Raw genomic sequence first — 27,822 nt, forward strand, 5'->3', positions numbered from 1 at the left:
CATATATATATCACCAAGCGAGCGTAGGTAAGTGATAAGTGTGGGCTTTGCAATCGGGAGATCCTGGGTTCAAATCGCGAGGCTGACCATCGTGACAGGTTTTCCGTTGTTTCTTCACTAACCACGTGAATGCTGGAATGGTACCTTTAAATATATAGGTCCTGGCTGACTTGCTTCCAAATTTTCCTTCCCTAGTTATTGATAGTGTTTGAGTGTAAAATATTCCTTCAGTTGCTACCTATGAAACCTTGTTAATAAATAAATATTAAATGGAAGAACTATCCTAAATGAGAGACGTAAGTTTGACCAAGACGACTATGTTATTCTGTGCATGAAACAAGAACTTGAAGCGCTGAAATACATTACAAATAAAGTTGAACAAGTTTTAAATTTTACGCGAAGTTAACGTTTCAGTGCAGCCACAAAAATTCTGTGTGTACTGTAGCGTTTTCCTTTTAGCTTCCTCATAATGTAGCATGATAAAACAGATACAGTTTTGTATGTAATGAATCTAGTGTTTCTTCTTTACAAGGCGGTGCAACACTATAACTGAAACTTAGCTACAAATTTTCTTCCTTGCATTTGAACCTCGAATAAAGTGATTTGAACTATATATCGAGTTCTGTCAGTGAGTATTTTAATTATTCTAATTTTACTGCACAATGTAGTCTAGTGCGTCATAAGCATGAGATAATTTATTTCGTTCAGATGTTATTGTACCAATACGTAAAAGAAATTATTTTCATGCTACTGTCACATAATAATAATAATAATAATAATAATAATAATAATAATAATAATAATAATAATAATAATAATAATAATAATAATAATAATAATAGAGGTCGAAATAAGTAGGTTTTCCATTGACAAATAAACAAATGGGGGGGGGCAAAAATTACTGTATATCAAGCTTGATTTTTGGAGCGTACCATAATATCCTAGAAAATACCATAATTTTGATCATCATGCACAATAATTGCCAGCTACTTAGTTGGCAGCCCTGATTCCTTCCCACCGGGAATATTCCCACTGCCCATCACTAGTACAGAATGACGCCTTTTCCCCTTCCAATGCAACAAAAAGTTATAGATGTACTATTTCCAGTTTTAGTACTTTAAATGCACATAGATTGGAAGTGTAACTTAGTGTCACACTTCGGAACTTGCCCCCCCCTTTTTTTTTTTTTTTTTTTTTTAATTAAATGTTATTCTAATCTACGTTCTTTGTATTTATTTGGACAACCCTACCGGGATATCGTCGCTCGCTTGCAGTGCAGTGGAGTTGTTATATTGTGGGCAAGGGTAAATATTTTTCACGATTCTGGGTTTTCAAGCTGGTATTTCATTTTGTGGAATTACTCCTTCAAAAAGTGTCAAACAGAAGGTAATGATGCAGACAATAGTATAAATCTACTAGTTGTATACTTAATAATGGTTTAGATACGAGTTCCCGGTGCTATCGTCACTGTTAGACAATCCCGTTTTAATTAGGTATCTTAATAATATTCTCCGTTAATTCCACTTTAATAGTGCACACTGGATAATTTCCTTTTTACATTAATACTTCCCTCACATCTTCAAAGTCCACGTAAATAATTATTCGATATTATTTTTTGAAAGTAGGTTAATAAATTTTGCTCATAAATTTTTAAAATGCTTGTCACACTATGTTTCTTCCCTTGTTACTTTTGACTTTATTCTTTTATTATGGTATTTTCTTGGTGCAGTTTTACTATACGGATCCATTGATTGTAAAATGCACGGGAAAATGTGGGGAAGTCTTTAATTTCCCCATGTTATGTCGCGAACACAACCCAACGAACCCTTGCGGGGCTTCTAACTCGTTCCTACTCCTACTGCTTCCCCTACTCCTACCCCTACTTCTACTACTACTTATACTATGGATCCATATAGTAAAACTACGATTTTCTTTTGCATAATATCGCTAGCACTTTTTAAAATTTTTATCTCCTGGATACCAATTGCGGAAGTTAATCGCTTGTCATTATACTGCTTCATAAATGTAGGGCATATATATTTAACAAATAACTTCTTGCTGGAGCGTGCACTTTTAGATACATTTGGGTGGTTTGATATATTTTGGGTAAAAGAAAAAAAACTTTACAGTACACGTTGCAGTTTGTGTTCGAGCGAATCAAAAGTTTTTTTTTTTTTTTTTGATAATGTTAAATTTCGGAAATTCAGGCGCTCTCATTTGTTTTCGTACGTTGGTTAGTTATTTTGTGTTCTTGACATTAGATGGTGCTATTGTATCTTCCGTTAGATTGTTATAATATGATGACGTATAAATTCATTGTGTGATGGATGTGATATAAATTTGCATGCTTTCGTCGTATTTTTATAATAATAAGATGGAATCGCGGTAGTTTCTGGAGAGGCATATTGTAATCATATTGCAGATAGATTGCCTTAAATGTTGGTCAACTGTGAAATTCTCTGGTGCAGTTTTACTATATGGATGCAAAGATTGTAAAGTATGCAGAAAAATGTGGGCAAGCCTATAATATGCTCATTTTATGTCGAGAACAGAATGCAACCAAACCTCTGCAGGGCTTCTAACTCGTTCGTATTACTACTACTATTGCTATTCCTCCTACTACTACAGAAGTGGAGCTAGAATTTTTTTCAGTGGGGGCCAATGAAGGACCCAAGAAAATTTTGAAGGGGCTATCTTCAATGAATGGAAAATTTTATTGACACAAACAAATACACGTGTGTGTGTGTGTGTGTACAAGGTGAATGTTTTTATCTTTGTGCATGATTTTACTCTTTTACAGTGGAAATGTAAGGATTTACTACCTCAAACAACTAGGATACATTAATACAATTAATTTCTAATATAAGTAAGTAGTTATTTAATCACTGCGTTTAAAATATGTGTGGCTGATTGATTTAAGTGGAAACAGAGAAATACACTTTTTCAAGTAAAGAAAATAACTTATAATTTCATGCTTCTACTTAAAAGAAGATCTTTCTATTTTTGCGGGCAGCAGCAAACTTAACAACTTCAAGATCTAACGATTTAGCAATTTTCTTCAATAAAAGATAATCCTAAGTTTTTCAACCTGTCATCAGTCATTGAATTATATATCTTTAATCTTTTCAAATATGAGAATGGTCTTTCACATGTAGTCAGATTTGATATCTAGCTTGTAGGTTTCTAGGAATGCGTTTTTGTAGACACAAAAGTGTCAATGAAATTCATGAAGAAATCAACTTTGGTTTTCTCTCGTCTTCACATTACTTAATTATGTTTGGGAGAATTTTGTGTTCACATTTGAATATTTCCAGGTCACTTCCATAATACTGGGCCATAGGTTCCTCAATGTTGTAATTTAGAAAGTTTTCACTTTCTGGGTGTAAAGTGGTAATTACTCTAATGATTTTGTTACATGATCCAAATCGTGTTTCCGTCTCGGTGATTACCTTATCAATAGTAGGCAGATAAATGTCTCTCAGTATATTATCTTTTGAAAATTTGTTTTCTATTTCCAATGAAGAAAGAGATTGATCCAAAATGAATTTGTGATATTTCGATGGCGAATGTCTAGTTTATTTCCACGAGGAGTCCTCTATATCTGTTTCTGGCTCTAGAATTTCAAGACCATTTTCTTTGCACATCTCCAAACATTCTTGTTAAATTTGTTCGAATGTTGTTCGTTGAGAGTTACATTCTCCTGACCTCATCTTCGATAGTGTTTGAACTAGTGAATCTACAAGAATCAAACCTTCCGACATGTCAGCATCTACTTGAGATAACTCGAAGCTCAAGGTTATAGCATGGTAGCAGTTATGTCAAATTTTAGGAGTCCGAAAACATTCCCTCTTGTACAGATCGCAGTAACTGGCCGGAAGTAAATAAATATCACAAGTTCCAAATTTGGTTTAATACCGCATAATATTATAAACAGTTGTTCGGTAGATAAACTATTTTATTATTATTAATAATAATAAAGTAAAAAGTGATAGACAAGGGTAATTGTTCTTAAGGGACAGGCATCGCACAGAAACAGGAACTGTGATTTGCCGTCCAGCTCACTATAAATTTTAAGTCTTGTTCTTGAAGCTTAAGTTTCACTTGCTAATAATTATCATGTATTCTTAGTATTTTAGAAAAATGTCCCGATTTTACGCTCTAAAGATATGCTAGCCTAATCAGTGACGAAACTAAATATTTAGTGCCCAGGGCAAATTTTGTAATTAGCACCCCCTTCATCTACATGTACACCAATAAAAGCACAGGTTAGTTTGCTGGCGGCAGGGGCAACTGCCCTGTTTGTAGCATCTCTTTTTGATCTGGCCGAAGTTCAATTATTTTTTGTTACTTTTAGCTTTAAGCTCTAAAACTGAGTAATGAATTTGCCTTTACTTCATTAAAATGATGAAGTGAATACTCTTTGAAGCAAAAAGGGGAAATGTATGTTTCTTTCCCTAATATCAAACAGTGTTAGAACAGACATTTTAATCGTGACTCGTTACAGAAAAAGTAGTACTTGGCCTTTTGCTTTCTTTCATTTGTTTACCTTTTCTGGTTTTTAGAATTTGACATAGATTCCAATACACAAACACTTCATACCCACACCGAATAGCCAAAGCTCAGTGGTGTATCGGGTTCAGATTTGGAAGATGGTGTGATCCATCCCTCGTGGATAAATATTTCGACTGAGGAGTTTTCCAAGATTATTGCTTGGAGTCACTAGGGAAATTTTTATGGTCCTATTGATTCATTTCCCTCATTTCTATCTTCCGAGCCTCGAATGTTTCAGAACCTTAAAATAACTTCAAGTAGTTCAAGTAACTTAAGCTACTATCTTGTAGTCGATGCTAAATTAATATTGTTAGTTTTGAGATAAGATTTGAAGGAGGGGTACTAATTAGTATATCCTGTTGAAAATTCATGTCACCACTGATTATCTCTTCTGCATAATTCCTACAATGTAGTTTTCTCGGAAATGCATATTTTGACGAAGGATAAATATAAATCTGTGATAAAATTCGGTATTCACTGACTAAACTTACTGAATGGAATATCTGGGGACTTATCCCACAAACTCCTGATATATCTCTGATTACTAAACATCAGATAACGAGATGATTCAAACTGGTGACGGGACTATCGCTTTTACACAAAATAAAATTACTTCCACGACCAAGTTGTATCATCTCGGTATCTTACCTGATTTTTAGTAATCAGGAGATTGTAGCACTGGCTTTGTGATAACCTTCGGAATTTCTCTGGTAGTAGTAGTTTTGAGATTAAGCTACAATTTAAATCGTTTAAAGAAAATACTTCTGACCGATTTACTTATAAAGAATCACTGATTTTTCTTAGCCTCATTTCCCCAGGCTTTTGTTAGTAGTATAGGTCTACCAGGCGCTGACTCAATTTTCCTTGAAGATTGCTTGAAAACACCACAGCAGAAAGTTTCTACAGAGTTGCCAACGGCCGATAGCGTTAGGAAACTAGACATACTAGAGAGAACACCAGAAAGAAGTCGAGAAGAAGTACCAGTATCAGTAGCAAATAATAAGTGTTGGTAGTGTTCAGTATCTTAATTTTCTCGAACGAGTGGGATACGAACAACAGAGAAAATGACAAAAACAATAAAAAATTCTGCTCTTTTCTTTTACTGTACTTTAAACAAGACGGCTCGAAACCAAATTATTTAATAGAGGCTATGCATTTGTTCTATGTTGTCATAATCAATGAATATTAATTACTTATTGTACGAAGACTTCTTTTGTTCAACACAAGTGTAATGTTTTACTGCAGTACATGATATTTGTAAGTATGCATCTCTTATTTTAGTATGACTTTCAAAATCAAAGCGAATGAGAATGCTGACTGATTTTGCTTTTTTTCTTCCTCTGTCGAAAACAAAGAAGATAACCAGATAAGGGACAGAGGTTAAAGAAATGTTCTGGTAGGGAGGTCAATGCATGCACCATACAGATTTCGATGATTTAGATCTTGCTGTAGTATAAACAAAAACGAGCCTGGTGTTTTTTGCTTGGAACCAGACTACTGCAACATACGGTATTCTGCAGTTGGTAACTCTGTTGTCGAGAGATGTTTCGGTAGTAGTTTCACTTGTGGCCACTATCAACTCACCGTTTTCCGTCTATAGCAGTATCACTCTGTGTGGGGGGACCACTAAGCGGGCCAAAAATTTGAGGAAGAGGGCCTGGCCCCCAGGCCCTCCCTTGTCTTCGCTACTGTAGTTCTACTACGTATACTATGGGTCTGTATAATAAAACTGCACGAATTATCGAAAAATAGGGGACATTGTTCCTTTGTAATCATCAACGGCACTTTTCCCGTGTGCGACATCATAAATAGAAGCAAAAGCATGTGGATGGTGATGGTTTACTAGTTCATATTCATTTGATGAGAGTTATGATAGAAGAAGAAGAAAATATTTGAGTAATAAATGTGTTGTTCTTTTATTTTTGCGAAACTTAATGTCTGTGTGTTAAATAATGCTTTAATTTTTTTATTCGTTCAATGGTGGATACTTAAATACATATATATTTTTTTATCGTGTGCGCTATCGTTAAGTATGGATCACTTTGAAACTTAGTTGCAAATTGAAATTTGTAGGAGCACACACACGATCATTCGAGATACCGAACTATAGAGATCTGTCATTGTCTGAATTGTGTTAAGTCTGTATCAGGCAGGAAATTAGGGCACAACATTCTGATTGTGTAAAATGCTACCATTTAAAATGTGTTAAGTTTGTAGAATCTGATCCTAAAGCGTTAAAATCCAATGAAGAATCTTGGCGTTTTATTAAATGTGTTTAGTGATGTAGGAATAGCGGGTAATTAATTGGAGTCAAATGTTCAATCAGAATCGCCAAGACTCGTGTATATATTAAGTTTAGCCGAAGAATTATAAGAAAATGTTAAGGAAATTGCAGACAGAAGTTGAACCTGAATTGGAAAAATCTCTTGACAATTGTTTCACTCTAAATTAGGTGAAGGTTTTTATAGGAAGGTTTTGATTAAAACGAATGTTGTGTGATAATTGAAAATGACGTACTGAGGTTGAATGAATCGATATCTAATGCCTTGGCAGATTAATTCGAAAGTGTTTGTCCTTTCTTGCGTTCTACATATACAAAAATTAATACTTTAGATATGGTAGTTTCTCAATCTCTTTAATTATGTCTAATCACTCAGAATAAAATGTGACTGTTAGAACATTAAAATCCTAATCCAGCGAATGTGACGTGTTACAGTGTACATTATTAAAAGGTGTTGTTCAGTGTTAGAAGCTTCTTTATGTAATATTTAAAATATAACTTGAGAAGCAAATATTCGCAAGTGTTGGAAGATCTCCTTTGTTCAATTCACAAATCTGAGGATCTGATGGAGATAAAAAGAAATGACCGACCTGTTTCTATTATCTCTTGTCCTTGAAAAATATTTGAGTATACATTATAAAAAAAAGGGATAGTAACGTTAAAACATATGTATTCATTAACTAACACGGCCTATGTCCAGAAAAAGAATTTGTTGTAAGAAATTAGATTAATTTTGTCCATATGTTTAATTTTATTTCAATAATAGATATTCGATCGATGCAATTTACCTAGACATTTCAAAAGCTTTTAACACCCTGAATCCTTCTATTCTGCTCTATACGTATTGTAAATTTGGTCTTTCAAATACTTCCTTTGAATTGTTTTTTATTTCATATTTGGGACTGAATCGGCAACAGTTTGTAACATATAGACATACAGATTCGTATAGGTATACAGCAAATTCAGCGTGTCTCAGAGTTCGAATATTTACCTTTATTATTTTATTATTCATTAATAAATTGCCAAATCTTATCAAATATTCCAAGTGTCTATATGCAGATACACTAAAGTATATAGGAAAAAACTATCACTGACTGCAATGAAGTAAGTTCGGATCAACAAGGCACACAAATTGAATTTGGACAACAGATTGTTATTTAATGATAATAAATGCCATATTGTATCTTTCTCTAGGAAAAATAATACTGTACTATAATTACAAATTAAGCAGAAATATTTTAAAAGGATGTGAAGTAGTGAAAAGACTTAATGGGTTATTGGACAGGAAATTAACCTTTCAAGTCATGTTGCTGTTAACTTATGCAACAGTGTTATTTGAAGCAAGCTAAAATATACTAGCTTGATATTGTTTCCCAATAGCATAAGTAATACTAATAAAATTGATCAAGTGCAAAATAAATTTGTACGTTATTCTTACTATAGGAAGTATATGCAACACAAATTTTTGTAGCTTTGCGTAATTTCTACTTTTTCCACATTTACAAGAAAAAAACACATTTTTTAAAAAATGTGTTTCTCATTAAAATGAGCATCGACACAATATAACTTTTACTGTATGACCAACGCTTTCTCTGTCTTCAGCATCATGAACGACTGCATTCCGTTGGCTTTTTATTTCTATTTTTTATTCGATGTGGTACTTTTTTTGCTCCTTGATGCGTTAGAAGCTTTGACATTATTATCGAATTGCTACTTTTATTAGGAATTCTTCAACAGTAGTTATATAGTTTTTGTGTGGGCCTTCTTATTTAATATACTATCTTTTTCATAATTATTTTTTACCTTTGAGTACAATTTTCTTTTAAAGGTATATACAGGTATGTTCTAAGCATAGTAGTAATTTATTTTTGTCTTTCTCAAATATATTGGTTCTTCCGTTTGATTCACAATTTTGGAGATCAGGCGGACAGAAGTCGTTCCGAATTTTTATATTCGCAAATTTTCTTATCATTTCTAACCAAAATTTATATTTTGTCATCACAATCATAGTCGTACTTATGGAGACAAATGATAGGTAAAATTGATGTATATGGAAGAACGGGTAGAAAAGGAATTTGAAAAGAAGTTTGTGATACTAAAAAGGAAAAGAAAGAAAGATACATACAAAACTTTTTCTTCTTGCACTGGAAATGGAAATTTAGCATTCATATCAATAGTTCTATATCCATTATATGAGCTTTATTATTGACAAACCTAATTTCTTAAAATTTACATTAAGATAAAATTATTTGTTCTTTTTATATATTTACATTTTCGACCACTGAAATAAACAGAATTACTAATATTGTCACTTGTAGATCAATCTGGACAATTTGGACCCTTTCTCTAAAGATCAAATTAGCAAAATTTTTATTATTGTGAAAAATTTCTTTGTATAACTTTGTAACACACTTCGTTTGATCCTGTCTAGTTAAAATAGCCGTTTTAGCTACATGTCGTTTTTGTTTTTGTCACTTATACAAAATTAATATATTTCATTAGTCACATATCGTCACAAAAACAAAACAAAAAATGAAAAAAAAAATAGTTGACGAAGTATAAATAAGCTTAATGAAACTGCTAGCATTTAATCTGTTTTGTAAGATTTGCAAAGTACGCCTAGACTGTTGTGACGAACGATGCGATAAAGCACGTAATTTTCCATTGTTGTCCTAGTTTCGATAAACGTAACTGGTAAAGTGGCGAGCAGCTAGTGCTATAATTCTGTTCAAAAAGGCCATGTATGTTCCATCCACGTATTTCCTTTTTCACTGCGAACGCGCTGACGACACTTGAAGGGAAAAGGTCTGAGACACTCAGCAGGAGATCGAGAACGATTGTAAGTATTCAGAGTTGTACATTATACGAAAGCATTGAAAAGAGTGGAGAAATTTTAGGTATGAACGAAGGTACGCTATTGGATGTTGAGCAGTTAATTCGACCTACAACTGCAGATAAATAAAGAATGCCGTAACTTTTTATAGTTTCCTTATAAACAACTTACTCCGCTCTTCCCTTTCAGTCTAATTCTACCTTTTTTACAGTTCAAATAATGTAAAATGAGATCTGTTTCTGCGGTTGCAAATCTTGTCATGGATATTTATTTTTTAAAAAGAAAATTAATAAAGATAATGGAATAACGCGAGTATATTTGGAATGAATCGGCTGAGTACGATTAATCGTAAACTATCTTTCTTTACATATGTTTCATCATTGTATGAGTTGTCTCTATATTTTGAATTCAACAATCCATTTAAGAATCGAAGCAAAATGATATGTCAATAATGTCACACCCTAAATGTAGCAGAAGATATTTTTAAACGGTTTAGTAGTTTTGCATGAAGTTGTTAGGGGTTTCTTCTTTCAGTGCAATAGACAATGACGATTTTTTTTTATTTTTTTATTTTCAGGATTGGTCACATCTCTCAAAAATATAATAGTGAGGCTTCCCAGGTTCATAGTAAACGCTTGCTAAGTAAATGGCTTTCGATTGTTTGAATACTACTTCGATTGACCTTGAAATGAAAACAGAAACAGAGACTGTTGAAGGCGACAATTCTGAACTACATAATAGTAATCACAGTGAGTTGGAATATAAAGATGTTCTTCAAACATGTTCTTTCTCTTATTTTCAATGCATGGAACAAGCAGACGTAAGGGAGGAAGAGAATAATGACTTTAAGCTGCCCATAGAAGAAACTTCGGTGCCTGATTTAACACTATCTCTAGAAGTTGAAGATAATAATACAGTAGGAGAGTCAATCAGTAAGTTGTCCAGCATTATTAAGAATCAGACGGAAGAAGATGTTCAAGAAACTGATTTTCCTGAAATTGACAGAAATTCTCAGGAACTCAGGTATTTGTACATTATTTTTCAGCACACTCAATTCTTTGTAACTGTTTCTACACTTTCTTTAAATTAGATTAACGATATTAAAAATGGTTTGATAAAACGAACACATAACCTGATACTTTCCTTTAGGAGTTATACTGCATACTTTATGATGGCTCGTTAAACCAATGTTCAAATTTCGATAACAGCTTTTCAAATTAATCAGTGAAATGACAGGCGAATAAGAAATTTGGCAACAAATATGCTATTGAAACGTTCATTGATCTATTAATATGTTTCGAATACATAGAAGTGCTTAATTTTCAGGCCTAACGAGCATGATCGTATAAATTCATATGTTTCCCGCGGTCTATTATGATTTTATAAATTAATGATGTAATTTAACCGGAAATTTTTGTCAAGCAGACCGTGAACAAATGTGTACAGAAGATGTCCGGCAAAATACGTGCGGTACAGGACAATAAATTGGTGATATAGTTGTACCGATAATATCGAATTTATTATATCATATGAAAATCTTTGGCGAAAGAACAAAATTAAAAGGTAAAACATTTAGATTATATTTATATGTATTACATGTATTATTATATACATTTAATGCTCATGTGAGTAGCAAAAACTAGTTTGCAACTTTTCCAAGCTCTACTCAAGTTCGTACGAGAAGATCCATGAAAGAATTGAATCATCTCGCTCAGTCCAGTAGCTTCATTGTGCTTTAAATAGAAATTTCCACCGGGAGAAAGTTCAATCATATCCCAGCTTTTTGCTGTAGAGCCTGGGAATTGGTTTGGATATATTGAACTCGTTCCGTAGCGGTTTACTTCAACACAACGCTAATATTGCTTTACAGATTTTGCGATATTCGACATAGCCAGTTACTTGTCTCATTATTTGCGTTATGTTGTGAAGTCTCTTCAGACTGAAGTTCCTTCGTTGCCTAATCGTCTCTTTCAGCTTGTTCTATTACTTGCAAAACTTCCATTTACCCTATTCAAAGTAAAACGTAGGAACACTTCATACAGCAAATGAAGTTAGAAATGTACAATCGTTCTTCCGTAATAATTAATAAGTCTTAATGAAGAACAAATCATATTTATAGACTTGATAAAACGAAAATATATTGTAGAGTTTTCTCTCATTTAAAGCGTTGTATTAGCAATACTTTCATGTGAACTTCCTATCAATGTCAATAACAATTCAATACAAATCTAATTCAATTTAAAACATATATACACTTAAGACTCTACCGGATCATGGTCGTCATTGTTATTGACTGTTCGATTTTCAGTTTTAATATTCTAATTTGATTATGATATAGATATCTTTCTTTTACTATTATCTCTTGTTCTTTTATAGCGTTTATTTTCTTTCTAACAGTATATCTCTTAATTCTGCAAGTAGTTTAAAATTTTCATGAGTTACTTTTAGTTGATCATGCATTAAATCACAATGTCTTCCCATACTTATATTTTAGAAAAATCTTTCATGGTTTTTATAGAATCAAGTATAAAACCATCTATTGCATCCGTATTGAGTTTGCCTTCTTTTATTATTGCTACTGCTTTCTTCACTTTTCTTTCCCGGTAGCTTGAAAACTGCTATCAAAATTGTTTCGGTTAAAGAGAAGGCAGCAACTTCAATAGGGATACCGGTCTTCAAATAAGCCAATCTGGCTTTCTCTTATTGGAAGAAAACAGACACAAAACAATAATCAGGGTCTCCTAACCAACCTAGTCAACGAGTCGGGCACAATTGTCTTCACAGACTTACTCTCATTGAACATCGCCATTGACCAATCAAACTCCGCTCTTTCCTGGCAGCTCCTGTATAGTATAAGCTGCTGTTTTTGGTCTCTCGTACTTTATCCTAAAGATAAGAACACTGTTGACAGTTCTCAAAACTTTGGACGACGTGGAATTCACCTGACTCATTGCCCGAGAAGAACTTACCCTTCTGCTCACAACAGTTTGGACATCACTTTTGATTTGCTGTGGAACGGATTTTCCATATCCTTCCCACTCCCCTCATGACTCCAGAAGCCTACATACGGGGTAATCTGAAGGAAGCAATTTTCCGAACAGATAACTTCCTACCACTATACCGGAGTTAAGAGAAAAGATTCGGTCATTGGCTTTGTCATTCCAACTAACAGGTTCATCGATCTACAGGACCGCTATAAAGAATATGTGCGACATAATGTTCAACATTTTGAACACATGATGTACAGGAATGATTTCTTGTAAATTTACAATATGTGTTGAGTAACATTTAGTTGACATCCATTTGACAACCTTTCTTATGTTTCGTTATGTTGTACAACAAATAAATAAATGTCAACGATGTGATTTCAGTACTGTTTGTTTTGCCGCATACTGTAGTTTGAGATAGTATTTTAACCGCTTGAATAAGATTCTCTTGGGTAACCAAAATTCACTCTTTAGTCATTATAAATTTTCACTGTTACGAAGAGAGATGATTATGCTGCAAAGAAATGGGAGTTTTAGAGTCATTTACAAGAGACGCAGAGTTCAGGCCTAAATTTGTATATTAATCTTTTTTTGTTCTGTATTTTTTCTTCGAACAAGAGGCAATATTAATGAAATTGAAATAAAAAGTAACAAATGATTATTATAATTTCATTGTTTTTCGTGGAATAACTAGAACTATGCAGTTCTAGACAAAGATTTTCCACAGTATATAATGAATGGATTGGATTGAAAATCTTCAGTTATGAATTTTAAAGTTTTTTTACCTAACAGACGAACATCTAACAACTTGATTGAGCCAAGAAAAACAGAATATGATATATGTTATCGATCTGTTTGTCCATCCTCATGATGTAGATAGTTATATGAGATTTGAAATTTTAATAGTACAGGCCGAAGGAACATCTGGTGCAAATCATACGGTGAAATTTATGGATACTTTCTTTCAATTATTCGTAGAGATATAAACTAAAAAGTGTGGAAGTGTTATACATAAAATTGAATTGCCTGAATTGACTTTAATTGGAACTTGAAAATTTTCTAAATCTGTAGCTTTATATTCAAAATAACCTGATCTCAAAGTGAAAAAATGATTCGTTTGATACCCGCCATTTTAAACGATCATAAAAATCTAATGTGAAAAGGAGGATTGTGAAAACATACACTAGGGCAAATAAGAGTGATGATGTGTGTAAATGGATCAGAATAAAAACCGTGCAACTCTACTTTTTGGTGCGAAAATAACAGCTAGCAATACGGAAATAAGAATATGAGTAGTTGAATTCACACCTAATTATGAGGGGAAGTCAGAAATATTTAAAAAAAAAAATAAGTCACGTGTTCATTTAATATAACAATAAATTCAGAAAACAGTAAGAGGCTCATTCTTTGAGTTTGATGTAAATACAAAATTTAACTCAAGACAATTGGAGATGACTGGTTTTGTTATTGAAACTTTGCAAACTGATAAATGTGCAGATAAGACTAAAGGTGTAGTAAATTTGACAGTTAGAAATTGAAGAACATTTATTTGAAAAATAGTGGGAATGAGGTGTTTCCCAAAGTGAAAATTTAGACATTCCATATAATGATCGTTTTAAGATGTATGAAGTAGAAAAAGCGTATCTACAAGTGAAGGAATAAATATAAAAACTTGATTTTATCTACGCCATAGTTGATAAGACAATTTTGTTATGTCTCAAAGAACTGGAAATTTATTGAAGAATTTTAATTATGAAATTTGTGGTATGTATTGACTTTTATGATTGTATTTCATAAGTCATAAATGAAAATTCTCTACATAATAAATAATAGCATGACATTGTTTTTGTAAATAAGATAGGAAATATTGAAGAAAAACCAGTTATTTATTTTAAAAATTTGGAAATAAATAATGAATATTGAATTCAAAAGATGGAGAGTAAAAACACCAATTTCAGGAATAGCATTTTAGTTGAATGTGATAAACTGAGATGTTCCTTGTATTCCATTAACTAAATATATGAGATAAAATAAAGATGAATACTAAAGATGTGTTGTCTGTATAATATACTGAATTCCAAGATGATGATCCAATTTAAAGTTTAGTAGTAATAAAAATTAATATTTTAAAATATTTCTCAATATAATGAGCAAGTAATGATGATTAAACTAGAAAAACTATATTAAAATTTTAATAGTAGTCAATTTACAAGATACAGAGAAAGGCAAATCACATGAGATGCAAATTAATTGAAACAAAATCTGGTCAGATATTATTTGTGCATTTATAAAACTACAAAACCCTGCTACTGCAAAGCTATAGTGAACATACTGACTAATTGTTAAAACACATAAAGTCAAAGAAACTTAATACATTTTGACGGTTTAAAGGAAGTTTCTGATAGATATTGTGGGCTTCAACTCTCTTAAAGGGGAACGTATAAAAATGATTTTTTTAAACCCCCAAGAAGGAAAGCCAGTTGTTAGTATAAAATCTCAACGGATATTTATTCTTACTAATAGTTTCAATATTATTCCGAACAATGTTCAAGACAACTTACGATTAGTATTATAAATTAATTGATGTTTGTTCGCATTAAACTATAATGAATGAACTCAGTTTAAAAAAAACATGTTTGCAGTGGAGACCGAAGTTAGTAGAGGATTATGCTATCGATATAGTCATTTATATTTATCGTGTAATTAATCACGTAAAAATTTTTTATGATTTTAAAATACAAATAAACTTAAATAATTGATTTTTAATTTTATCTTTGGGCTTATGCATCCCTCATAACACTTAGTATATTGCGGTCTTAATTTTCTATATTGCTTATTTTTTAAAATTCAGTCTATAAATAGCGGAGATAAGCGAAACATTTCGAGAATTTTTTACAGAATTGACTTTGACTTTCGAAAAGATGTTATTCATTATAAAAGTATTTTTATTTTATGAACGTTATGCGAGTATTTTATTTTAGAAATTCCGTTATGAATTACAAAAATATTTGTTTCGTGATTTTATCTTTAGAGGTAGACCATCATTTGTACATTAATTAAATTGTGTGTTTAATAAGGTTTCAAAATTCGTGTTAGTGTCTGAAATACGGCATTAAATTTTCAAAATAATATGGTTGATATAATTTTAGATTTCTATGCACAATACTGCCAAAGCCTTATTTTTATTAGAGCATTACCATAATATTTATTTTTAGAGATATCACTTGAAACTTATGGAGGTAAAAATTACCATCCTAAAAACATTAGGAGTAAATATGATAAGTTTTATTGAGTGCTCTTGTAATAGTGAATACCTTAGTGTAACAGCAGCACGTAGTGACGTTTTTCATAAATGTAGTTTTACAAGGGTAAAGGAGCCTATGATATCCTACGCAAATACGAGTGAAAAAGCTGTGAGTGATTTGAGTTCGTTCTTTTTGCTAAGCAAAAGGCTTTGAATCAAAAATTTCTGCTCAGATGGTAATGTGACAGAATGGAAGGAACGAGTGTGATTTGACGGCGTGTCGAAAAATCGTTTTTCCTTTTCTTGTTTGTTCGATGTATGGAATTTATTAATCGTCAAAAAATCTCTTCCTCGTTTTTACAGTTCATACAGACAATTTATAACCTTGCCAAGAGCAACTTTTCCTTTTTTCATTTATTAGACGAAGACAGCTCTTATTCACTATCTCCCTGACAATGTATAGTAAATCTGTTTGTACGTGTGTGTGTGTATGTATTAGCTCACGCGGACGAGCATATACACGTGTAGTTTTTTTTGGGCTCTGAAAAGCTACACGCTGCTAGATATTTACATTTGATAAAAAATAATCAGAAAATCTTACGATCATTGATAGTTTAATTTGCGTCGATAATGGAAAATTTGATGTATTTTTTTCGGAAAATATGTGCATGTAATTTTCATATATAACTACTTAAAATTGGGAGTGTGCTGAAAATGGTTTTATTTGTTTTACCGATAGGAGAAAAAATAATATTCCATAAGTGTAATATTCATTTAGATGAATGTTAGGCTTAGCCCATTGAATTCCGTGAAGGATTGTTAAATTTGTTTTTGGTATTTTTGTTATTCATATGTTTGAAAAGCTTCTTCAATTATTTTATTTGCGTTACCTCAACTTTCACTGGTAAGAGCAGGGACCCACATTAAGTTCATCGTATTTTTTTGAACATTTGAAAAGATTGTATGTCAGAAAATGTGATATAGGTCCAGAACCTAGCATATAACTTTGACGGAGGTGTCTTAAATATTTATCGAACTTCTAGCATGAGCGTTTCGCTTTCAATTTGACACTTCTTATGCTTTTTGTTTTGACATGAGGTGGTGGATCATTACATTGGTGTGGTGAATATTGTGTTAGTCTAGTGCTACATATTATTTCTTATAGCGGTGCCTCTGTTGTCATCATGGCATCTAACATTTCTATGAACGGGCTTTCTGTCAGATCGCCCAATCGGAAGGTTGTCTAACTTTCTGAACGTTCACACCGTCCACAAATCCGGCTAAAAAGTCCAAGATACTGTACAAACCTCTAAATATTTAGACGGTCGGAGAAACGGCAGTATCTCGCCGTTATTTATACATGTATATATGTGGTAAAAAAGAGGTATATTTGAGAATAGAACGAAAAATACACCATCGATAGATATTCGTTTTCATACTAAAGTTGGGGGAACTTCGTCTTACAGAAATAACAAAGTTTATTTTTTAATTACGAACATGACATATCGTTACAAGTATCAATTAGGACTAAATAAAATACTTGATTTTACACAAATTGTTGTTATTAGCAAATAGCCGCAGATTGAGATCGATTCTCTGATCGATCGAGGTTCGTTTAAACTCATAATTACACGAAGCACAAGAGCTGTTACAGATTTCACTCCACATCGTTAATATTTCATTTTCCATGGTAACACAAGGATGTGCAAACATGCTTTTACAGCAGACTGACTTCTGGCCTAATGCAAGAATGATACTGTCGATGGCTGTGTTGAGATTGGTTTTAAAAAACATGCTGGAAAAAGGAAAGGTTATTAGAGAGAGTTTTATGTATTTGTTGGATTTGATTTTAGTTTAGAGTTGCTTTCAGTAACGAGACTATATGAGACGTGCACTTACTGATTTACGTGGAATCCGGAACACGTGAGCTTCTGCCAGGAATTTAACCGGTCCTCCTACGCCAAACGCACGTAAGCTAAACGCATAATCACGAGGGAGCTAAGAAAATATTGTTTAATATGTAGCCGAATGGTTAATCATCATATAACTCAAAAGTGAAGTCGATTGTACCCTTAAAATCAACAAAATGGTTTGATGAGTGTTCATTCGGTACATGTATTATTTCCTTTGAAATGCGGAACGTTTGATGTTTCGTTCGTTGTAGACAGAGAAGTAGTTTTCTCAGTAATAGGCTCTGCGCCAAATTGGATCAAGTTATAGGCATACTAAAGAACGCGAATGGTCTTTCATTGATATAAAATGAGATATTTTTACAAACAATTTTACAAATCAGATGTATACACCTTAATACTCAACGTTTTTATGGATATTAGTGTTAAATAAGGTGTTCCTTCAGAAGCAAATGAAAGGAATATTTATAGGTAATAATTAGAGACGCAGCCCTCAGTTAGTGGAACGAAGAATTTAAATATTCACACTGTATACACTTACTAAATGCTTAGTACGTGTATATGAACCTGCTTTATTTGTTTTCTCTGTTATTCCAAAGAGCTTGTGTCATGTTCTTAATTTAAATAAAGAAAATGTTATCCTAAAGAATATCCAAGCCAATGGAAACAAAGATCAAATAGCAACTCCTCGTAGTAATCTACAGGACAGTACAAACTTATGGGCTAGGAATCATAGCGCTGAATTGCCTAAATTTAATAAGATCACATATGGGTTGTTGAGCTGATTTTGAGGTTAACGTCTCGTTCAGCAGCGAGGCTATATGAGACGTGGACTTACTGTTTAACGTGGAATCCGAACCACATGAGCTCCCGCCGGAAAATGAACCCGGGTCCACCACGCCGCAGGCGCGTACGCTAACCACTTAGCCACGAAAGTGCTCTAAGACCACATATGAATGTTTAATAGAAAACCGTTTTTCAAGTAACTTTGAATAATCAATTAAAAAAGTACAGTCAAGATAATAAAAGATAGGAAACAGTTTCGGTTAAATAATGGTAACAAGGAGGGCTGGTTCAAGGATACAGCACAAAGGCACAATGTAAGCTGGCCGTGGAGAGCTTTTAGCTAATTAAATGATCTCATATATTAAAATTAATATTGTTAATAGACTTGTGAATGTGTTAGCCATGTTAGAATTGTTAGTATGGTGTCAATGTTTGCCTGTGAGTCAGAAACCAGAGTTGCCAATTTTTTAAAGATAATTAGGTACACAAAAAAATTTTTCCCAATATTATGTTAAGTAACTTCGTACACAACGCCGTTTCTTTTAGTATTGTCTCGATCCCGAAAAGGGTAATGTACACTCATGTCCAAAATGATTGTCGCATATTCATATCTGTCTTCTTGTAAGAATATAATTTGATAATGATTTTGCAGGATACTTTTGATGCTGATACTATGTGTATAATCGAAAAATGTATATTTGTGTTAAATTTCATAGGAAAAGAATTATAAATACGAAAATTCAAAGCAGTAAAACAAAATGTTGCTAAATGAACAAGAAAGTTTTATTTTCGTTTTATTGTTCTTATTTACTGCTCTTTTGATATGAAATTTGCCACATACATGTCTTTGCCGATTATGCATATACTAACATTATAAGAAATAGCGGGCGAATTCGTTATGAAATTATATTCCTACAACATATTTATAGACATGCGGCAATAATTTTGGACATGAGGGTACATTGTAGTTTTCGTACCTATATCTATGTTTTACTGTAAATTCCCTGTTCGTATAACTATATATTCTCATTATTTTAGTAGATTTTATATCCATTTTTTGTAAAATAGGCAACGTTAATGTTTATTTTTTGTATTAGGAGTAATATGTATCTTCATATTTGAATCTCATTTCCGTTGTATCAATTTGTAAATACAATATAGGTTTTATTTCAAATTAAATGTATGCTTTCAGATAAATGCACCTCGCATATAATTTGTAGTAGTTTTACCTTTTCAGCTTTAAGGTCGATACTACCGACTTTTTTGCAGATATTTTCATCCTTCGGTAACAAATCAGCATAAAAAGAACGGATTTTGATTGTACATTTCTCCACAGATTTATATTCTAGTGATTTTGCATATGCGAAAAGTTCGAGATTCACTAAAATTTTGATCTCTTTACATTCATTCACACGCAAAATTGATAGTATTCTGAACACTTAGTGTTAAATTTAGTGACAAGTATCAAGAAAATATTAGTATGTAATATTAGACAGTAAGAAATTGTATATTAACTCTTGAATATACAAATATTAAGGAATTGCAAGTGATCAAACAGTCTTTTAGAATAAGTTACTTTTAAATAGTGAATACGCTACATTTCACCAGATAAGTAAATCACTTAGTGGCCAATAAGAACTGTCTCGTAACCATTAATTGTTTAGTGATCGGATACAATACTAATTACGTAAGCGTTGAAATAGTTATAATTGGGTTGTTCCTAAATACTGTACTTTCAAAAAACGCATTGCATGAATGATTTGAACTCATAAGAACTTACAATAAAATTTCTCTCTTTGGTGGGATTTTTGTAAATTTTTGACGGTGGGTGAAAGTGATCTGTTAAGTGAATGCACAAAATTAGAATTGTTACTAACGGATTAAAGGATAAAGATATTTCGGATCTTCAGCATTAATATCTTAGATATGCTTATTTCATTCACTGTATGCAATCGCTTATTTAAATTTGCTACAAAAAGATGTCTTTTATTTGTAGCACTGCGAATATTTGTAACCCGTCCTCTCTCAGTAGCGAATGTAGAGTAACAATTTTAATTAAAAGATACGATGTCGTATTTGCGAATTAAAATGAATCTCAACAGTTTAGACGGTTCACCAATAGGTTGCATTAAGCACAACATATTAAATAAATTGTCATGGCAGATTTTATCGATACATTTGCTAAGATAATGCGGGGATTACTTACATTTCTGCAATTGATCTTCCTTTCACGTGTAGTGTATAATTATAATGTAATTGTGATATGAATCAATAAAGGAGAAAAATATGTTTGTTTAGTCCTCAAGTTTTAGGGCGATAAATGAAGAATTGGTCTAAAAGGGTTGTACGTTTTTGGGGCGTCACTGGTAATAGTATAGTAGTACGACATTTACGGTGGATAAAAGATTCTATAATTACCTCGACTCTAAACACAAGGACGAATAATAGATCGAGAGTAGCTTATCCACCTGGACTGGAAGCTAGTTAAGTTGGAACTAATGACGGTAGTATAAAAAGACTAAATGTATTAAAAGATTAAATGTATTAAAGGAATCAGCTAATATATGATCGTATTAAAGCCAGCAAATTCGTTTGTAAAGATAAATGTTGTAAAATAGGTAACTCCTTTGTGTAATTTTAAATAATGCAGTTTAGAAGAGTAAATATCATATATACTTTGGTCACAGAGTATTTTGTTAAACGTTAGAAAGTGTGCAATAATCGAGTATTATATAGAAGAGTTAAAATTACTCAGCAGTGTAATAGTAGTTCAACTAATACACAAAATTTGAAGATTCTGTGAAATAGTTGGTATCCCCAGTAAAATTTAGTTTTTAGATTATTTTCACCCAATATTTTAGTTGTTAGAATAAAATGAGAAGTCGGACAGAAATATATGCACACCTCAGTATTCAAGCGAGTATTCTTTGTTATTTCTGCCGATTTCGACAAGAATAATTTCTACATTTCAGAATAGTTTATATATAAGAACGACAAATAATGGAATGAATCTCATTACTTGTCTATGCAACATTCGAAGTACTATATGTTGCACTAGTGTTAGAGGAAAGTCAGAAAAGAGTCATATGCATATTAGAAAAACCGTCGTGCAAGATGGCGAGCCCTCAGAAATTTCATTGCAGAAATTAGCGAGTACATTTAATATCGTTACACATCGTTATTAGCTAGTGTATATTTCTCATAATCACAAATAATGTCACTGACGAAATTACTTTTTAACCAGTACTTAAGAGTATGTTTTAGGAATGAATTAACCTACGTATATTAATTCTTTGCATGTTCTAACCTGACTTAACTCAACAGAGAAAAAAGTTTCAAAATTTCCATTTGCCCACGAACCTATGGTTGAGGAGAGAAAGAAGAACACATATGCTAGTATTAATAAAGAGCTACGTAGTCACATTTGAGGCTACCTGTCCATCAGTTTGTGAGAGATTATCCAATGAAGCAATATGTAACACGAACTATTTTAAGGCATATGCACAATTTATGTACACTACTATACTAACTTAAAAATCATGTAAATTTTGTCCCAGTGAGTTTGTCTGCTTACTCCCTTCCTTTAAGAAGCAATTGATGTAATTTTTGTGCCTGAGCTATGATGTAAGGTCACGGTAACTGTGACAATAAGTTTTATTTTATGACTCCGCACATTTTGTGAAGATTTTTTGTTGTATCCCGTTGTACTGTGATAGATTTATATCACACACGATTTGATTGTTTTTTCCTAATATTTCTTTCTCAGTGTCAGTTTTTTCCTACCTCAAGAAACTTTTTAAGATACGGAATAATATTCTTAGTTATTAATGCACGTAACTCAAACTATAATGATCTTTTTCTCTCTAATTAAGCCTTGCTGAAAGGAAAGAAATATCTTAGCATCGAATGTTAATGGATTTGTCGAGCTTAGAATAAAAACTACTAAATTCTTTGTAAGTTTGATTAGTTAATTGCACAATTGATGTATAAAATAGTTTTTCCATCTCCAATTAGCCTCCCAAGAGAGCAGTAGGCGCTTACTATTATTCTTTTGCTGAGTGATTTTTCTTTGAATACTGGCAAGATTTTTTCCTCAGCGCGTATAAGAATAAAGTAAGGGACATTAATTGCATAGTGTACACTGATGCCATGTCGGAGTCTTAAGCAACATTGAGAAAGTGCTTTTCGTTTTTGATTTTTCGGAAATTATCATTAAAACTTTTTGTAGCAATAAAAAAAAAAAAAAAAAAAACCGAAAGTTTTCATAAATAGCGTTTCAAAACAACTCAGTGAATATAAATATTGGTTTGCGAAGTAACACTTTCAGCAGATAAATTTTTCCTAAACGTTTTTCTGTTTAGTTTCTTAAGAAGACTTCGTTATTTAAAATTGTTTTGTTGAGAAATATTCTTGTTTCTCAGTATATGTAAAAATGTTTACAACTACTAAACAGGTTGTAGTAGTAAATTCACTATTTTCAAAATATTTACATATTTTTACACATGTAAGCGTACAAGGTAACAATAGCAGTTACTAACGTTATGCAGATAAGTAAACCATTTTCTTCAACACCTTTTGTTTGTGCTTCTATTTAGAAAAAAGTTTCTTCCTGATAAAGTTCATGTAGAAAATATGGGATGTAAAAATTTTTACCTGCAACACAATGGCGATTAAACATTTCATCCCATTTTAGTAAATTTATTGTATGATTATTAGATTTTTTATTTAATGTATTTTTCTGGACTTAATTTTAACTACTTAAAGCAGTTATATTCTGTAAGTAGTCTAAAACGTATTGAACATTTGGAAGTCAACATGAAGAATGCATCTACCCATTTTGATCGAAGATCTTCTGCCATGTTTCTCACAATACCGTGATCCCGTGGCATACAACGTTTGTTTTTTCTGGTTTAAAAAAGAGTGACACATGGTTTTCACAGGTTTCTATTGAAACAAACTTAACAGGGATCAGGGAGTTCTGGAGATAGTATGATGGTTCCAGTTTTACTGCAGTTCAGATTGCATTGAAACCTCTGGGCCAAGATTTTGTAATTTCTAACGGGGTGTGAAAATTTATTCGATGTGGCGTTTTCAGCCTCGAAAACGAAACCCTTGTTAACCAGTTCCGGCCGATATTTCGAAATTCCAACGTGCAAGTACACACGCGCTAATTGGCGGTGTACATGTTTGACTATTGTTTTGCCCGCGGCAGGAGCTCGTGATACACATTGACCTTCCAATTCCAGTCTTGCAAAGTATAATCCTACTGGACCTTAGTGTGGAGATTGACACGGATTCTTGAGTGCCTTTTCGAGTTGAACATGATCTTTTCGCACTTTATTCCCGTAAGTTACTAAATTTCGTCATTTGTGGTCAATTGTTTCAGAAGTGGCTCATATTCGGCACGCTTTACTGGAGGTTCGTAAATGGATATTGAGTGAATGTTTTCAATTGAAATTATGATATTCCATGTAATCTTAATCTTTCTTTTACCAGTATCTATGTAAGATCCGCAAGTACATCGTTGTTCAAGGAATCATATTTGTGTGAAAGTAACTCACGTCTCTTGGAATCTATTATCTATATTTTTTCTGGGATTGGATCCCAATTCAATCCACGATATGTTCATGAGATATCAGATATTTCATTTTTGATCCAGGCACAGCTAGCTGTACACTCGCACTGTAATTGTGTGGTAATATAAACGTTCTGTTACATTAACCGTGCTACACCTTTAAAATTTCAATAAACGATCGATCCCTATTACCATTAAATTTGTAACTCGAAGAAAGAGTTAAATTTTCCTAGATTTTAAAAGCACATAATGTTTTATTGATATAAATTTATGAAAAATCTTTTTCCTTGTCTGTGTTTTAAGTTAAGAAGTAGTGATTGGATATGGTGAAGAAGGCCTTCCGTATTTATAAAGTTTAAATTTTAGCTCAGTGTTCGCGTTGTCTTCTGTAGTCAAACTACGGTGTTACTTCTTTCCGCGGACTCGAACTTTTGTGTGTACAAAAATTAGTACTTTTTGCGAATAATACATAAAAAATAATCTAGGAAAAATGAATTATTATTATATCTAATTAACATGGTACTTCGAATCTATTCATGTATATAGGATATATTATTAAGAATACTTTACTATTCTTTTCTCATGTCAGTCGGTCACTAGTCATATTTGCTCATAACTTATATTAACAGCGATCAGTGCTGCTCCTAGTTTCACTGTGTAACCAGTGAGTAAGAGAAAGGAAATATTTTTACGAAGATTTGTATGGCATAAACTTTAAATCATAAAACATAAATGGTATTCGGAATATTAATATTTTTAGGTTGTGTTGCTTAATTAAAAAAGCTATTTGAATCTATGAAAACTTTACATCAAAATTTCATAAAAAATTCACATTGGGTTGAGCTGAGTATCAAAGTTCTCATTGTGACACAATGAAGTTCAGAATCATGGAACTATATGTGTAAGCAAAATTGCTGTGTACAATAATTAATAGCATAAAAATATATATTTTCACTTAGATTGTTTTGTGACTTTCACTTCTCAGAATAAGAAACCTATTCCATTTCGTTACACAAATATTTAAATTTTCATTTGAATTGATAACTATGTTAATATAAAATAAATCACACTGTGTGTTTTTTTCCGGAAGAACAAAAGAAATCTATCGATAGTGTTCGGTTTAGTGTATATCTGCAGAGATTTTAGCTTCAGCCGAAGATGAAATGCACATTGTACAATCCGCGGCAAAAAACCTGCAACATGAGGATGTATGTTTATTGTGAAACTACGCCTAACAGCACAGGGAATGAACATAACGTCTAAGTGGAACGAATCACGCCAGGATAAACCTCGGCCTCCTCCCGTGCACACTTATTTTGGAGCAAAGTACTTCGTCATTTCACAATAAACTTATATGCTCATGTTGCAGGTTTTTTGCCGCGGATTGTACAATTGACACTTCTAGTGTTCAATTATAATTGTATTCCCAAATGAGCCCCTTTTTCTGTGTTAGAATGTATTGGATAGAAGCGATTACATTTCTATTTTCGGTGTGGTTTATTTTACTTTGTTTTTTAAAAACTTTTGTTAAAATGCTACCAATATATTATTTTCAGAGAAAATAATGAGGTTTTGCTGGAAATGGAAACATTTTCACATCTACTTGAGAAACCTCATGCTTCCAGGAATTTAAATTCGGATGTGGAAAAATATGTCGTATCACACTCAAGTGATAAACGTTTTATGTGTATGGAGTGTGGAAAAACATTTACTCGAAATTCGAAATTGGCAATACACATGGTTGTACATTCTGGTGAAAAGCCTTATATATGTCCGGATTGTGGCAATTGGTTTACACAGAAATCAAGTTTGAGCAGGCATATATTATCACATACAGGTCAGAAACTTCATACGTGTCAGCTGTGCGGAAGGGGTTTTAGTCGAAACTCAAATTTAGTAAAACACTTGCTAATACATACAGGTCAGAAACCTCATGCTTGTGGGCAGTGTGGTATTCGATTTACCTTAAAATCATCTTTAAGAAAGCACATGTTGGTACATACAAATGATCGACCACATACATGTCAGGTATGTGAAAAGGGATTTTCTGTGAGATCACATTTATCAACACACATGATGAGGCATACTAATGAAAGACCTCTCACTTGTCAGACATGTGGAAAGGGATTTATTAGTAAATCTTATTTAAAAGAGCACCTGTTAACACATACAGGTGAGAAGCCACATATATGCCAATTTTGTGAAAAAAGATTTAGCTCGAAATCAAATTTGAGAGCGCATATGAAAATACATAGGGATGAGAAACCTCACAAATGTCCACATTGTCAGTATGGATTTAGACAAAAAGCACATTTAAGAAGGCATTTGTTAACTCACTCAGAGGTTGAGAAAGATCATAAATGCCACGTGTGTGGAAAGGCATTTATTGTAAATAGATCTCTTTTAAGACACATGTTAGCCCACACGAATGAGAAGCCTCATACTTGTGTTGAGTGTGGAAAGGGTTTCAGTGATAAATCTTACTTAAAAGATCATATGCTGATACATTCAGGTGAGAAACGTTATAAGTGTGATGTGTGTGAGAAAGGATTTATTCAAAAAAGCAGTTTGAAAGACCACATGTTAACACACACAGGTGAAAAACTACATCAATGTCAGGAGTGTGATATGAGATTTAGTACGAAGAGGCATGTGAGGTTACACATGGTAACACATGGATATCCAAAACCTCATACATGTCATTTATGTGGGAAAGGATTTATTAGTAAACCTCATTTGAAAGAGCATATGTTAACACATACAGGTGAGAAACCGCATATTTGCCATTTTTGTGAAAAGAGGTTTAGTTTGAAATCAAATTTGAGAGCCCACATTATTATACATAAAGGTGAGAAGCCTCACGAATGTCCACATTGTCAAAATGGATTTAGACAAAAAGCACATTTACAAAGACATCTGTTAACTCACACAAAGGTTGAAAACATTGATAAGTGCCACGTATGAGGGAAGGAATTGTAAAAATCTTTTGGGACACATGTTAGCTAATACGCTTAAAAAACTTCACTTTTTTCTTGAGTGGAAAGGAGTCAATGCTAGATCCTATTTATCTGAGCAAACGGGACATTGCAGGCCCAGTGGCTTTTTTTTTTTGAATTTCTCAATCATATATATTTCGCTGACAAAATTCTGTATTCTTGTATCCTTAGGCGAAATTAGAATCAGTAATATATCGAGTTGGCAAAGCTTATGGAATATTTTTTTTAATAGAATTGAAAATCTTTTCTTGACGTAATCTGGCAGCCAGGGCCTAAGAAGTCTCGTATAACTTTAATGCTATTCCTGTGAAATATAAGATCAAATTTCATATAATTATATATTGAATACGCGGGTTTGTTACGTATCAGCATATTTTGGTATTATTATTATTATCTTGTTTACTCAGTTGGGAATGTTTCGAACAAGTAAGCAGAAATAATAAACCAATATCTTTTCCTATTTGTTCTAATCACAGCTCCGTTCGGTGAGGGGAAGAGCGGGGCGAGGAGTCTGGGCGCCGAAGTAAGGGGGCTAAAATATCTCTGATATAATGTTACCTTAGAAAAATGAATGTTCATATATATAAAATGGAAGAAAAAGTAATAAGAATGCTCAAAATCAAGGAAAAGCAGTTTTTTTTTTTAAAGTTTTCTTACGC

At 32.6% G+C, this 27,822-nt stretch overlaps 1 protein-coding gene across 4 annotated transcripts; it reads left to right on the forward strand.

The window, feature by feature from the left end:
• The first annotated feature begins 531 nt into the window (after nucleotides 1–531).
• On the forward strand, nucleotides 532–27,623 carry LOC145671402 (uncharacterized). 4 transcript variants are annotated; one of them, XM_081740547.1, is made up of 3 exons: nucleotides 532–628; nucleotides 10,243–10,688; nucleotides 25,724–27,623. In XM_081740547.1, the coding sequence occupies exons 2-3, from the start codon at nucleotides 10,312–10,314 to the stop codon at nucleotides 27,129–27,131; spliced, it is 1,785 nt and encodes a 594-aa protein (XP_081596673.1). In that variant the 5' UTR covers nucleotides 532–628; nucleotides 10,243–10,311; the 3' UTR covers nucleotides 27,132–27,623. The 4 variants fall into 4 exon arrangements, with proteins under 4 accessions (XP_081596673.1, XP_081596670.1, XP_081596671.1 ...); XM_081740544.1 differs by lacking the exon at nucleotides 532–628 and adding an exon at nucleotides 1,055–1,386; XM_081740545.1 differs by lacking the exon at nucleotides 532–628 and adding an exon at nucleotides 1,055–1,304.
• The last annotated feature ends 199 nt before the right edge of the window (nucleotides 27,624–27,822 follow it).

This window comes from Thermobia domestica, chromosome 15 (genome assembly GCF_964235325.1).
Source record: "Thermobia domestica chromosome 15, izTheDome1.hap1.1, whole genome shotgun sequence".
In the NCBI taxonomy this organism is placed as follows: domain Eukaryota; kingdom Metazoa; phylum Arthropoda; class Insecta; order Zygentoma; family Lepismatidae; genus Thermobia; species Thermobia domestica.

Coding starts and splice junctions, on each gene's coding strand:
- LOC145671402 (XM_081740547.1), top strand. CDS start 10,312: ATGGCTTTCGATTGTTTGAATACTACTTCGATTGACCTTGAAATGAAA. Junction 10,689..25,723: donor AGAAATTCTCAGGAACTCAG/GTATTTGTACAT, acceptor TATTATTTTCAG/AGAAAATAATGAGGTTTTGC.